The sequence below is a fragment of the Lolium rigidum genome, chromosome 1, assembly GCF_022539505.1.
Source record: "Lolium rigidum isolate FL_2022 chromosome 1, APGP_CSIRO_Lrig_0.1, whole genome shotgun sequence".
Lineage (NCBI taxonomy): Eukaryota > Viridiplantae > Streptophyta > Magnoliopsida > Poales > Poaceae > Lolium > Lolium rigidum.
In genome coordinates this window covers 268,359,289-268,374,587 of record NC_061508.1, presented here as the reverse complement: position 1 = coordinate 268,374,587, position 15,299 = coordinate 268,359,289, and the positions used below count along the sequence as shown (strand labels likewise).

Genomic DNA, 15,299 nt, shown 5'->3' with positions numbered 1-15,299 from the left:
GAATCTTCAAAGGGTGAAGATCCGTTGTCCTCTCCGTCATATGAACAGCCCGGTGATCCCTGTCATATTCTTGATCTAGGAGCCACACCATCCTACATGTTTACACAAATACACCATATTATGAGCCATTCATAACAAATATGAGCAACACATACATGAGAATATATCCAAATAAGCCATCACACATACATCATATACATACATATACATTCATATCTAGGCATTCCTAACAAATATGAGTTATTCCATCACAAATACTAGGCATATGTAAAACATTTGAATGCATTTGCTAGGCAAATATTAGACACTTCAACACATACATACGTAGGATTTCAACACATACATGTAAAATTTCATATCTAGGGTTCCAACAAATCTTTGGTTCAAACACATATACTACAATGTAGATTCCACCAACATTAATTTCCATATCAATGGTTCATATCCAAATCCACCAACATAAATTTCCATGTCTAGGGTTCATATCCAAATCTACCAAATCCACCAACACTAGTGGATGAATCGGAGGGAATCGAAGGGGAATACCTTGAGGAATGGATGAGAAATGAGTTGGCCGGATAGATCTGACAAATCCTTGGTCGATTTGGTGGGGGGGCGAAGGGGAGGCGGGCGGCGGCGGCGGTTTCCTGGGAGCAGAGAAGAAAGAAGAGAGAAGAAGAGGTGTGGTCGGGCTGGGGCGGGCGCGGGCGCCACACTTAAGTGGATGTGTGGCGCCCGTGGCATCGGCGCCACACATGCTAGTGTGCCGCCCGTGGAATCGGCGCCACACATAGAGCCTCGCCAAAACGGCTAAGTCCCAGACGATTTGTCTCACAATATGTTTTGGGCAATTATAAGTGCATGTGTGTGCTGACGTGGGAGTTGACGTGGGATTGCAACGTCGCCAGAAAGTAGCTTCCTTGTGACGGTAAAGCACTCGTCTGTTGGGAACCCCAAGAGGAAGGTGTGATGCGTACAGCGGCAAGTTTTCCCTCAGTAAGAAACCAAGGTTTATCGAACCAGTAGGAGTCAAGAAGTATGTTGAAGGTTGTTGGTGACGGAGTGTAGTGCGGCGCAACACCAGGGATTCCGGCGCCAACGTGGAACCTGCACAACACAACCAAATTACTTTGCCCCAGCGTGACAGTGAGGTTGTCAATCTCACCGGCTTGCTGTAACAAAGGATTAGATGTATAGTGTGGAAGATGATTGTTTGCAGAGAACAGTAGAACGAGTATTGCAGTAGATTGTATTCGATGTAAAAGAATGGACCGGGGTCCATAGTTCACTAGAGGTGTCTCTCCCATAATAAATAGCATATTGGGTGAACAAATTACAGTTGGACAATTGACAAATAAAGAGAGCATAACAATGCACATACATGTTATGATGAGTAGTGTGAGCTTTAATTGGGCATTACGACAACATACATAGACCGCTATCCAGCATGCATCTATGCCTAAAAAGTTCACCTTCAGGTTATCATCCGAACCCCCTCCAGTATTAAGTTGCAAACAACAGACAATTGCATTAAGTATGGTGCGTAATGTAATCAACAAATACATCCTTAGATATAGAATTGATGTTTTATCCCTAGTGGCAACCGCACATCCACAACCTTAGAGGTTGCTGTCACTCCCCAGATTTAATGGAGGCATGAACCCACTATCGAGCATAATTACTCCCTCTTGGAGTTACAAGCAATGACTTGGCCAGAACCTCTACTAGCAACGGAGAGCATGCAAGATCATAAACAACACATAGATAGATTGATAATCAACATAGCATAGTATTCATTATTCATCGGATCCCAACAAACGCACATGTAGCATTACAGATAGATGATCTTGATCATGTTAGGCAGCTCACAAGATCTAACAATGATAACACAATGAGGAGAAGACAATCATCTAGCTACTGCTATGGACCCAGGGGTGAACTACTCACACATCAATCCGGAGGCGACCATGGCAGTGTAGAGTCCTCCGGGAGATGATTCCCCTCTCCGGCAGGGTGCCGGAGGCGATCTCCTGAATCCCCCGAGATGGGATTGGCGGCGGCGGCGTCTCTGGAAGGTTTTCCGTATCGTGGCTCTCGGTACTGGGGCTATTATCGACGAAGGTTTAAGTAGGCGGAAGGGTAGGTCAGGGGGCCTCACGGGGGCCCCACACCACAGGGCCGCGCGGCCAGGGTCCAGGCCGCGCCGCCCTAGTGTGGCGGCGCCCCGTGGCCCCACTTCGTCTCTCCCTCGGTCTTCTGGAAGCTTCGTGGAAAAATAGGACCCTGGGCGTTGATTTCGTCCAATTCCGAGAATATTTTCTTACTAGGATTTCTGAAACCAAAAACAGCAGAAAACAGCAACTGACTCTTCGGCATCTCGTTAATAGGTTAGTGCCGGAAAATGCATAATAATGACATATAATGTGTATAAAACATATGAGTATCATCATAAAAGTAGCATGAAACATAAGAAATTATAGATACGTTTGAGACGTATCAGTGTGGCGCCGACGGGAGGGGCGCCACACATGCTGCCACGTCGGATTGGCGCACCAGCTCAGCGTCGAGGGCGCCACGTCGGCTGGGAGAGTGGCGCCGGCAGGAGGGGCGCCACACATGCCAATGTGTGGCGCCGATGGGAGGGGCGCCACACAAAAGGGTTAGATGGGTGCAATAGTTTCGCCGGAGGGTCAGTCTGTGCTTTTCTTTCACTTTTGGTTATTTTTGTGCAAATCGCCTAATTTCAACCAACTTGGGTTCTCTCGCTCTGGCTGCAATAACATACTATTAATAAGAAGAAAATTCTAACTAGAACATGTGTCTTACTTAGATTGGTCATAGTGGGGAGTAATTTAGACTAGTAACATATGCCATGTTACTAGTTTAGGTTACTACCTTCATAGTGGGTAGTAATTTATATGTGGTGTCATGCATTGTATCATTTATTATGTTGTAGACTCATCTTGCCTTGAGGTGTGTGATGTTATGGTAACATAGCTAGTTACCACCTCACCCTCTTTCTTCATTTATTAGCATGCCATGTCACCAAAATATCTTGAGATGTGTGATGTTATTAGCTATGTTACTCCCACTATGAGCAGTCTTAGTCATACCGGTCTATCTTTTTTCATACACGAATCTATAAACTTAGGCATCACCGAGTTAATTGCTGAAGTCAAAATTTCAAAATGAGTTTTGTCACAAACCATAATTTCGTCCAGCGATCCGTCCTCACATCGAAGTTCGTCTTCAGAGTTTCAATCGCATATTACATTTGGAAAAAAAAATTCCTCACCATAAGTTGCAATATATTCCCGTACTTGCCATAACAATACATTGTTACGGGGTAACATTTTTTTATATGTTTCCATGTTGCAATATTAGGGAGGACTGAAGAGTAAGTATCCTAGAAATAGAATAACAAGTGAAAGATGATAAACCCATATAACTGCCTAGCATTGCTGTCGTACAAATCTTACACTGATGAAGAGCCACGCAGAAACCTAGTGACCAATATAATGTAATCAAGTAATCAACTGCTTTAACAAATAAAAAATATTATCTTATGGTTACGTGTGATTTTTTCTGAAAAATATCAACATCTCACAACTTTGGAAGATCTTGAAGATAACAGCAACACGAGCGGAGAGATAAAGAGTTTTTCTATTCATCATGATAAACGCCAAGCGGCTCCCTAGTTCTGTCCTTTTAGAAAAAGCATGAAAAAGAATAGGACTGCAATTGGCAGCACTGACCACGCCGCCATAACATCATCCACACACATAAATCTGACATTGCCATCTATGAAAAAAGTGGAGAGCAGAAAAACTGCAACGTTGTTGCTACATTATTCCTTGAAGCAAGGTCAATACACATTGATATGTCAGCACATCACAAAGATAATCAGAACGTGCTAAATGTCAGACTTGGCGGTCAGTTTATGTACTTATTCTCTCTCAAAGTGAGCCTTTTTGCTCACCCTGAACTCACGGAGAATTGCATAACACTGCATATACATTTTTACATCTACACAGGATCACGTACATAGCTCCACTGAGATTTAAAAAACATGTACATAGCTCTGCTGGCATGTGAACTGAACGTGTAGAGATGATCTTCAGTTGCATCAGCAACACATCTTTTGTGTACACGCCTCAACCCAAAACCCCAGCATAGCATACATTTGGAGCGCAGCAAGTTGACTACAACAGGCTGGGCACATAAAAATCTAATAGCATGGACTTGGAGCATCGCAAGCTATGATGGTCAACTGTAAAGCGGCAGCTACTTCTTCATGCCGAGTTGATTTGCTTAGGATGATCTGTATTATAGTACACCTTTAAACAGAGCTATCTATTTGATAGAGCTTGTCTGTTCATCACATCATGGTAGTATAAAAGCACACACATCGGTTGCCCAACTATGCTGAAGAAGAACCAAAATATCATGTTGCCAACCTGTTAAGTTAAATGGAGCTTAGTGTGTCGGGAGAAACAATGGATTTTTTTTTTTTTGCAGTGACCATGGCTTACCATTGTATTCTTGAACTTATCTTGAAGATACTTTGTCAACAATAGCAGGGGAATCTGAGAAAGACAAGACATGAAGGTAGTGATGGATCCTAGAAAAGGTAAGAACATGAAAAAGAAGTGTCCTTCAAATTAGTTCATACAGGAGTTGCATCTATACCTGAAACATGATTCCAGAAAATGCCCATAACTTGAAGATGTGACAAGGAACAGCAATACATAGCTGCAAGTTGACATTGACAAATATGATGAAATGACGGTTACACCGTACCAGTTCTTTCCTTTCAGTGCAAGTAAAGTTATATATGCAGAACAAGAAAATTCCAAGATTCAGATGACGTTTATCATTGTTTTTTCCCTACAACCTAGATCAGTACGATAAGAACATGGAGCCAAGCCATTTTCCATTCTAGCTGGTGACTAGGGAAAATAAAAATAAAAATAAAAATAGACAGAGGCAGGTAATGTAGAACTCTCGTTGAAGTGCAGTACCTCATGAAATACAGCTGAAACCAGAAATGAGATGAGAATGGCAAAACCCTGCAGTGTAGATTCAACATGAATTTCAGAAGTATGTATTAAAAAAAACATAATAGCTCAGTTATCAACAGAAAGTACTAGCAGAGATCTGTGAAACTAACGCCTCAATAAATACAGATAAAGAATTTTTTTCTACACTCGTTCTGTAAGTAAAATTTGGGTATTCTTCTGTTTGACCTTCCATGCTATTTCCTATTTCCTAGATTACAGTATGTTCTCTACTCATCCATGTTGCACTACCTTCGAAATTCTTCCCATGTTGCTCTTTTAGTATTCATGCATATTAGTTAGTGTAGTCTCACAACCATTTAAATTACCATGTCAAAGTTGTTAACCAAGAGTGAACTTATCAAGTATTAATAGTTGTTTTCTCATCTCAGTTAATTTCACTAGCATCAAAGGTTACAAGATGAAGAAAATAGGGCGATAGTCCTTTGGTTAACCATGTTTCTAGTTTATCTGCACTAGCATATTCGAGCACAGTGATTTTTTTTTTTTGCAGGGAACAGTGCAGTGATTGTTGTCTATACAGCAATGGTGAAGCAACCAAACATCAGCTATCACACAAGATCTAATCTCCACAGGTATGAAAAAATACAAAGCCATTTTGATACGTCGAAAAAATTACCTTTGAAAAGCCATTCCTTATGCAAGGAAAATATATATGTCGAACAATCCACTTATGAACAGGCTGACAAGAAGTAGCCGATTGTCAGGGAAGGATATCATATTAATGCCAATCAATCAGAAATCTATCTAGGTCTTATTAAGATATGTCATCTATCAGCTAGGAGGAAATTGTCATTTAATCCAGAACAACTATTCTTAAGGATGGGTGAGAAATTACCATGTTCCACATTCTCCAATACTGAAGTAAGTCCCCCAAATACCAGCACATTTCAATGCATCGAAATTCAAACAATGTTAGCTCTATTCATACTAATCCAAAATAAAGAACATAAACTTTTAGCATGCCCTTCACCTCTTCAAATGTTTTGGCATTCCACCAGTCCTTGTAGAATTCACGATCACCAAAACGCAGAAGTTCGGCAAGAATATTCAACCTGTATACAGAAGAAAAATGAGTCGAAGCTGTGAAGACAAGAGTTTGAAGGTTGTTGAAAACTTAATTTCACTAGTACGATGATAGTATGTTCCTCACGTAGTCAACCATTTGGCCCTACTGAAATTATGTACTCAAAACTCATTTTTTTCATGCAAAAGCTATGGATATGTCATCATGCACGATGTGACCACGTAAAGAAAAAAGGAGAAACAAGGGAGATATAGCCCACTTCTCATTTCTCAACACCTTGTGCCATGGAATATTCCCTTTTACGATTGGAGAACCTGGCGACTTATGGGAGGTCGAAAGGAGGAAGAGAGGCATGTATCTTTAAGTGAGCTGCTTGAGGACTCAGGACCAGGAAAGAAAGGATAGGAAACCTCGAGCAACGGGGGAGGGTATGGAGCTCGTTCACTCGTGAAAAGAGAAATCAATAAGAGGCTGGTTAGGTATTGTACAGAATCACAATATCCAACAAGTTCACTAGTTTCAGGTCTTCAGATGTATTCTATGCGACTGGAAGAAACAAATAAGAGAAATATAATAAACATGACAATACTAGGTAATCAAGATACTTACCACAAATGGAAAAAGCAATAGAACATACAAAGCCAAACATACAACGTTGGCACTGAGAGTTTCAGAACTCTCTCAATAGCATCCAAGAAATTCCCTTTCAGCGGATGCTTGGAATTCTGGACAATTGGATTTATGTACTGCAACAAAAAAGGATTTCGTTAATTTCATTGAAGAAACATATATATAAAACTAACGCAAGGGATTATGTAACAGCCTCACTTGCTCAATTATGAAACCCATCAAGCCTGTAAATACTAGGCATTTTATAAGCTGCCGGGTCACCCAGCCTTTCCTAATAAATGCTGTCCGGGGATAACTTGTCTGGATAACACACACCAGAGCAGCATGAGGAAAGACATAGTTAATACTGATGTAGATATTCTCAAATAATGTAATCAACTAATAACTTGGAATTAAAAGGAGAAATTGCAGGCCTAGTCCTACAATAGTACCTGGTAACAAACTGTTGGGGCCAGCATGAAATACACTATTCTGTTGATAGTTGGACCTTTAATGCTTTCCTCGTCGATAGAACTGTCATATGTAGCACCCTATTACATATTAAAGGGAATTTCTACTGTTAACAGTGACTAAAAAGGAAGTAACCATATTCATGCCAGAAATTTAATGATCTGGCCAGTCTGTGTAAAAGCACAAAACACTAGCCACTCATATCAAGATAATTCTTCCCTGGCGTATTAAATGAAACCATGTTGAAGAGACCAAAATAAAGAACAATTTTGAATAAAAAGATCAGTATTAAATCTTGTCGAAAGATTCACATTTAGAGAGACAAGAAAAATGTTCGTTGGTCCACTTGATTGATGATCCAAAAATGCGGCAGCAGTCAGCCTTTTGCTAATATGGTTTCAGATAATGCCTTTTTATTTGTCTTGTATGTTTTCGAAACCACAATTGCAGTAAAATATAATATCGTACTGCACTCATACCTTTTCAATACTTTTGGACAATGCCCTTATATCATAATTAGTATGAGCAAAAGAGACAAGCTTCAACCAAGTAATGCTTGCAATAAACATTAGCATAAATCCAGATAATACTGCTGATTCACACCTGAAAAAACAATGAAGGTAACTGAACTTAGAACGGATATTTACGCAATCAAATGCTTAACCAAATAATAGCAAGCACAAGGCAGGACTTCAATAAATAACACATGGCCAATATATTTGTGGAAAACTTAGCACTAAACTGCCATTGACGTGTAATCCTAGCTCCTGACAGTTATCAAACACACAATACCTACTTCGACATATATATGACACATGTTAGCGTGCGCAGACATATGCCACGTAACAAACATTAGAGAGGCCGGTACCCCCACAGTAGAACTTATTGGCACCATGGGTCGTATTTTTAAATGATCTGAATAACTGTCATTGTTTTTCAATCGCGAACTACTAATGGAACAATTTTAAATTAGGCTCTCATTGAGCCATAATGAGATCACCACATAAAATCAGATCGAAGAGTTATGCAATTGTTTAGCATCCAACTAAAGGAAATAGTTACGTTTGAAACACATGAACCAAGTACATGTCCACATTATTAGATACAAAAAGTAAAATGAATGAGAAACGAACTGGTTGTACTTCAAAGTCAAACCACCATACACAAGAGCCAAGTGAATGTCAAAACTAGATGCATCCAGAGAAACTGCAAAGCATAAAAAAGAATAAATATGCTTACTTAAGAATCACAACAACTGGATAGAATAGGACAGTGGTTGTAATAATGATATGGAGAAGAATGGCCACCTGCAAGAGGTGTAGCAAAGTCATGAGCAATTGACACTTACGAGATACTGAACTTTAAATAGTTTTGATTTAATGCTAAGTTTTGACAATATCACACTTATGCCCAGATAAGTTATGCATAAGGAACATAAGATTAAAAGAAATGAATATTGGATGAAAAGACTTCTCCATTCTGGGAAGAACTGATGATTAAGACCAAAAGGTGTTGAGAAACAAACTTACATGTTCACGAATGAGATTTCTTTGAGCCATCTTCTCGGTCATGAGTGCAGCAAGTGGGAAGATGGGTAAAGTGAGGCTGCAATTCACAGACTGATTAATTGTAGAGAATCAAGCACTGTTTCATGAAACCCAGACGAGAACTGGTGAGTATTATGTCTACCAGCACATCAGAAGTGGCCAATCTCGCAGTGATCTTGCACTAAACCAAAATCCAGCTCTTATTAATAGGCCATACTGGAGCAATTCAGAACATGGTAGCATGTGAGCACGTAGAAACACCGGGAGCACTAAAACTAAGTGTTATTTTATGGAGGGGATAGATTACAGTAGAAATAAATGAAAATGAAGGGCATTCAAATAGGAAGCAACCGCACCTTCATTAAGTTCTCAATAATGAGCCTGCTGTTAACTGCAATCAGCACAACAATGCATAGGTTCAGAAGACCCGCATGACTCTGCAACCAGTTGAAGAAGTAGGTATTTCAGGAATTTTCTGTCTACAACCGAGTAATTAATATAATATGGTTTGAAAATAAAGAGTTCACTTCCAGTTAAATTAAGAGTAATAAGAAGAAGGTGATTATATGGTGTACTTATAAGGTTATACCCTAAATGAAATGTTTTTTATATGGATTCAATTCTATAATGCTGTACATTGGTGTTATGCCCAGGAACATCTGCAGAATAGTGTGACGCGGAAACATATGCACTCGTCCTTGAAGTTGGTTTCATCCAACGATATTGTTCAGATTTTAACGAAGAAATGTAGTGAACTTTGTACCGGAACAGATTAAATGCTATGATCATTCGTGCATCTGAGTGTGAGGGCTTGCTGTGGGCTCATATCCCCTTGTAAGTGGAGAACAATGCCAAAAAAAAAAGTCCATCCATGTACCGAACAAATTGGGATGCAGAACAAAATTAGCAGTTCCTAATATGACGACACACAGACTTCTATTTTCCTTTTATCCTAGTTTAGGATGTCAGCCTGGCATGGCATACTGAGCATGTGGATGACGACAGTTCCCAGCAAGTCCGGCATCTGCACTCCTGAATCGAAAGTCAATCGCCAATGCCTCCAACACACTCCCAACAACTCTATGCGCACACTACGAGTCTACGACTAGTACAAGTCTACATCTCATACATGCACCAGCTCATCTGCTCAACACGCCAAACTCTGCAAACAGCGACATTTATCCTCATGCTCTGCCTTTTCCACCGCCGAAAAACTCTGCAGCATGCACCCCGCGCCGCGCCCCTCCAGCCCCGACTGGTCCCATGATCCCCGAAACGAGGCAACGGCCTCAATCCGTAGCAGCATGTGCCACCATAAAAATGAACTGCACCTGTATGCTGTATCTGAAGAATATGCCTAGAATCTAGCACGGCCAGACACCGGAGCAGGCCAGCACGCGTGCTGCTAGCTGAGGGAATCGGGGGAGCTCACGAACTAGAAACGCAGGAAAAATAAAATGCAACTCTCGGTGGGGATGGGATCCGATGCTGGACGGGATAATAGCAATAAAAAAATTCAATGGACTGGCGGCGACGGCTCACCTGTCGGAAGATGGCGTCGGAGCTGAGCGGGCTCTCCTTGACCCGGCGGTGGGCCGGCGCCGACGCGCGGTAGCAGAACATCTCGTGCTGCTTCTGCGGCTGCGTTTGCGGCGGCGGGACGGCGTCCTCCCGCCGACCGCCGGCGTCCGCCTCGGCGGCAGGGGCGCGGCGGAGGCGGAGGGTAGGGTCGACCGCGTCGCCGGCGCGAGCGTGGGCCGCGGCCACGGACGGGGGCGGGGCCATGGATGGATGGAAGGAAGGTTCTTGGTGGGTTTTGGTTTCGGGCGGCCGAGGGGAGAGGAAGGAGAAAGATGGCGGCTTTTTGATCCGGCGGGGTGCCGCTGACGCGCAAAAGCGCAGCGGCGGAGACAGGAGGCGCGACACGTGCGGGGCGGCGTCGCCACCTCTGCTTGGCGGCTAGCAGCTTCCGAGTTCCGATGAGCTCACGTCTGATGATGCCTCATGGACGGACGGACGGCACGAGCTGTCTGTGCCACCGTCATCAAAAGAGGAACGGCTAGGAGAATTTGCCTCTTTCCTAAGGCAAAATGAAATTTAGTACTACTCGTAAATCATATTATCACGATTTTCTTTTATGTTGGAATATGCTGATTCCCCCGTGGTACATTCTTGGGGCCAAAGCAACGGCCGCTGACTAACTAATGTCCTCAGACGAGTAGCCTCGGTGAAAATTCTCATAATTCGCTCCTTCAGCACATTTCACACGGTGTAAAATAGAAGGTGCTTCCTATATTTGATTAGTTTCCTTGTTGGCCATTATTAGATTAGAGCATGCCAGGGATGCGATCGGAACGGACCAGGTTCTGCCGTTATCATATTCTACAGTATTTTTTTTCTTCATGGATTTCCAGCGGATCGGATAATAACCTATTGCGGATTCTGATACGGATATATGAGCCCGCGGATTCGAAACAAAAATGGAGCGGACTAGATGTGAAAAACTTTAATTAGTACGCGCATAAGTTGGTCGGAAAATTATAGTACAAAATAATTGATGTAACAAGTTTAACATAACACCCATAATAAAATAAATAATGCAAGATGACAGAATAAATGTATAGATATATAACACTAATATCATAAACAAAGTAGATTCGTATGGATGTAGTAAGGCAAACACATGTGCTATGATAAGATGGAAGCACATTTCAGTAGCCCAATATCCAAAAAAGAATTGGATTACACATTCGATAGACTGACAATGTGAGTGAGCTGTTGTTTAGCGAATAAACTCGACTACTCAGTAGGTGCTAAACATGCCTTGTTAGCTTGATGTTTTGGATGAAAAATCAGATTATTTATATAAAAATCGTCAGATAATTTTAAATAACTTTTTGGATACAAATATCGGGGTGCTGCCGTATTCGATGTCAAGTTCGAATTAGATATTCTTACACGTCGATCACTTCAAATCAAATATAGATTTGGAAACGAATTTGGACGGAAATTATCCTATTTGTTACACTCGTTGAGTACCTCAATCATCACATCCCCTCTCTCCCACTTCACGCCTTGGAACGCGCTACTTTTATAGAGAGAAAGACGCTTTCTCATCTTCTTAACCCGAAATGAAGGGGTACCCCGGGAAGAGATCCAGTGGAGACGTGTGGGCCTGTAACTCAGAGGATTAGAGCACGTGGCTACGAACCACTGTGTCGGGGGTTCGAATGCCTCCTAGCCCACAGCCTTCCAAAGGGGGAAGGGCCTTTACTTTCCCCATGCGGAAATCATGATCGGGATAGCAGGCGTAAAGCTATTGAACTTAGGCTGGTGCCAACGCGGGCGCTAGGAGGGGCGCTACCGCCCGCGACGGGGCGATAGCGAGGCGAGAGCGGGGCGAGACGGTAGCGTCGGGCGGTGGCACGGGCGCCCGGCGTTAGGGCGCGGTACCACCCGCCTATAGCCCGCGTTGGAGGCGAGAGCGGGGCGAGTGGGAGGCGATAGCGGTGCTAGTGGGGGCGGTAGGGAGGCGGTAGGGAGGAGAGAGAAGTGAGAGCTGGCACTATAGCCCGTGCACTGGCACCGTGGGGTGAGAGTGAGGTGAGAGTGGGGTGAGAGTGAGGGAAAAGCTGACGTGGCGAGGCTATAGTGGGGTGATGCATTGGCACCAGCCTTAGTATGCTCTTTCCTTTTGTCGAAGTGGAATCGTAGAGAACAATATGATACGATGAGATAGAATGCAATAGAAATAGAAATAAGGATCCATCACACTTTTGCTTGACTTACAGAATTGTATCCTCTCTATCTAGTTTAACCCAAAAAAAATTCACGTTCAAGGCCAAAATAGAGTGCGCGCGACTTTTCTTTTTCTCGTAGGTGGTGACATGTCACATCTGATAGAGACGAAGCCATACTAGCTAGTACTATCTCCAGATTAAGACCAATTTAATTTAATGGGCCACCATCTCTAAAGGACAAAAAAGACGAGCAACTTGCTCATTAACTGGTTATAACTAAAGGAAATTTAGTACTACTACCTCCGTTTCGGTTTAACAGACACGCACGCAGTTCAAGACAAACTTTGACTATTGATTTGGTCAATAAAATATAATTTTTATGTCTACAAAATATATATCGTTAGATTCGTATGCAAAAAAGCTTTCTTATGATATAATTTTTGTGACATATATTCCATATTTATTGACTAAAATAAGGGTCAAAGCAATTTCTTAAACTACGTGCGCGTCTGTTAATCTGAGACGGAGGGAATACTTATTTTGTTCTACAATAAATGACTCAATTTTATCTAAATAACAAGGAGTATCTAAACTTGAGTCACTTATTTATAAACGAAGCTACATATATCTATTTTTAAATTAAAATTGAATAACTTATTTACAAATGGAGGGATTACTACTCAATTATACGTACCTTAACCACAAGGATGACGTTGACAGGAAAACTTGGGCACTTGAAATCAAATGCCTTCACACTAACCATCCCTTGGGTCAATGTCACATGATACCATTATTACAACAACGTAACTGGAGTAGTACTTAATTCCCAAAGAGATATGCGCCACGGATTTGACACGAAGTGTTGTAATCTTGTGTATCCGCCCATTGCACCAATATCAACCCTAAATCCCGAATTAAAAGTATCGATTATTTCACAGAAAAAAATACACCACGATTATGTTGTTTCGGGAACACAAGATGAAACCAGGTCATGTTAACAAAAGGGAGTAGGATCAAACCTTGAGAGACCTTCCTCCTATCTGGTCCCCGTTAGGGTTTAGGTCCTCTCCGTCTTTGGCGGCGAGTTTGGAGTCGAGATCGGATTGATCCCCAAGGTTTTCTGCCGTCTCCGTTCTTGATCCCGCGGAAGGAGAAGTGTGTTCGGCGATCGTTCACCGAGGCTGCTCGTGCGGTTAGGGCCCGAGGTGCCCCGATCTCGGGATGTCTGAAACCAGGTCTGCGGCGAGCGAGACAGATGGGACGGGGCTAGCTGGAGGAGGCGGAGGTGGTGATAAGGACGGTAATGAGGGGAACGGGAGCAGGTCCACGCCGTGCCATACTCAGGCTAGCGGTGATGAAGGGATAGACTCCATGTTTGGCAATCTGGAGATAGGCGAAGAAGAATTCGATGACTTCGTTATAGAGGAGGATGAGGAAGAGCTGGCTGAAAGCATCCGCTGGTTGGCAGTGGCAAGAGTTAATTGTCGGAAGAGATTCAGCCATGAAGCGCTATTTCAACAGATGATCGCTGCTTGGAATTCTTCGCAGAAGATAAGCATTAGAGCTGTCAATGATAATAGGTTTGTGATACAATGTTTTTGTCTGGCAGATTGGGAGAAAGTTATGGAGAGAGGCCCCTGGTTGTTCCGCGATTGGGTGCTAGTTACGGCACCATATGATGGATTCTCAGATCCGAACTTGGTTTCTCTTGATCATATGCCTATCTGGATCCAAGTTCATAAACTGCCAGAGGCATACAGGAAGGAAAGAGTGATCAAACCTTTGATAGAGAGATCGGCGGGACAAGTTATAACTTTGGAGATGATCCCATCTGGGGCTTTTAAGGGTGATTACGTGCGACTCCGGATCAAACATGATGTGAGAAAGCCATTGACAAGATTTGTCTCCATTGTGCTTGACAAGAAGAGATCTCTATTTGCAGTCAAGTATGAGAAGCTAGGGCAATTTTGCTTTGCGTGTGGGCTGCTAGGCCATGAGTACAAGGAGTGTGGTGATGGGGTTTATGAAGAAAAGAATCTGAAGTTTGGGGAATGGATTTATGCAGGAGGGCGTGGACGTGGTTATGCCTATGCGAACAGTAATACTAGGGGGTCGTTTGGGGATTCCAGGAGGTTTGGGGATGGGCTATCTGGAGGGAGAGGGGGCTATACAGAGGGAAGAGGACGAGGCCGAGGTGGTTATGTTGATTGGCGGCAGCATCCGGAGAGAGCAGGAGCTATGGAAATAGTAGATCCTGATCTTCTAGACACTGCTAATAGTCCCAGTAAGAACAAGGATGAAACTATGACAGATGCTGAGAAGGCGGCAAAGAGGAGACTTGAATTTGGCGATGTCAATGTGAACGCTAACTTAGCTATTATAGAATCAGATATGGTGGTGGATGGAGCCTTGGTAAATCCATTATTTGAGAAGGAGGACTCCTCTGATTCTAAGAGACAGCGAAAGGAGGGGGGGACATCAGGAATAAACCAAAATGCAGGATCGACGGCACCTCTCGAGGGTGACCGCCGGGCACAATGAAAACATGTGGATGCAACTGTCGGGGTTTAGGTAAAACCTCGGCAGTTGGTGCGCTTATGGATCTCCATAGGCGTTTGAGACCAGATGTGTTCTTTCTGTCTGAGACACATTTGACAAAAGCAAGGGCAGTAACTATAAAGAAGAAGCTAGGATATGATCACATGATAGAGTCTGAGAGTGATGGAAGGAGTGGGGGCTTGTTAATGCTGTGGAAAAAGGAACTTAATGTCACATCTTCTTCGGTCCACACAAATTATTTGGATATAAGGATTGATGAGAACACAGC

The 15,299-nt window shown here is 42.7% G+C and overlaps 1 protein-coding gene across 1 annotated transcript; it reads right to left on the bottom strand.

Annotated features, from left to right (window-relative positions):
• Positions 1 to 4,345: 4,345 nt before the first annotated feature.
• Positions 4,346 to 10,517, bottom strand: LOC124683676 (diacylglycerol O-acyltransferase 1-2-like). The gene is made up of 16 exons (XM_047218147.1): positions 10,275 to 10,517; positions 9,089 to 9,169; positions 8,875 to 8,948; positions 8,715 to 8,790; positions 8,425 to 8,492; positions 7,665 to 7,788; positions 7,167 to 7,265; positions 6,934 to 7,035; positions 6,715 to 6,851; positions 6,052 to 6,133; positions 5,917 to 5,937; positions 5,698 to 5,760; positions 5,022 to 5,069; positions 4,690 to 4,752; positions 4,533 to 4,586; positions 4,346 to 4,457 (listed from the first exon to the last, which is right to left on the bottom strand). Exons 1-16 carry the CDS (start codon positions 10,515 to 10,517, stop codon positions 4,350 to 4,352), a joined length of 1,443 nt encoding a protein of 480 aa, XP_047074103.1. The 3' UTR covers positions 4,346 to 4,349.
• Positions 10,518 to 15,299: the final 4,782 nt, after the last annotated feature.

Bases quoted from the DNA above. Each gene is read 5' to 3' on its own strand.
- LOC124683676 (XM_047218147.1), bottom strand. From the start codon at position 10,517: ATGGCCCCGCCCCCGTCCGTGGCCGCGGCCCACGCTCGCGCCGGCGAC. The intron at 5,761-5,916 runs GTAATTTCTCAC...ACTTCTTGTCAG, and splicing joins ATTGGAGAATGTGGAACATG to CCTGTTCATAAGTGGATTGT. The intron at 4,587-4,689 runs GTATAGATGCAA...TGTCTTTCTCAG, and splicing joins TTTCTGGAATCATGTTTCAG to ATTCCCCTGCTATTGTTGAC.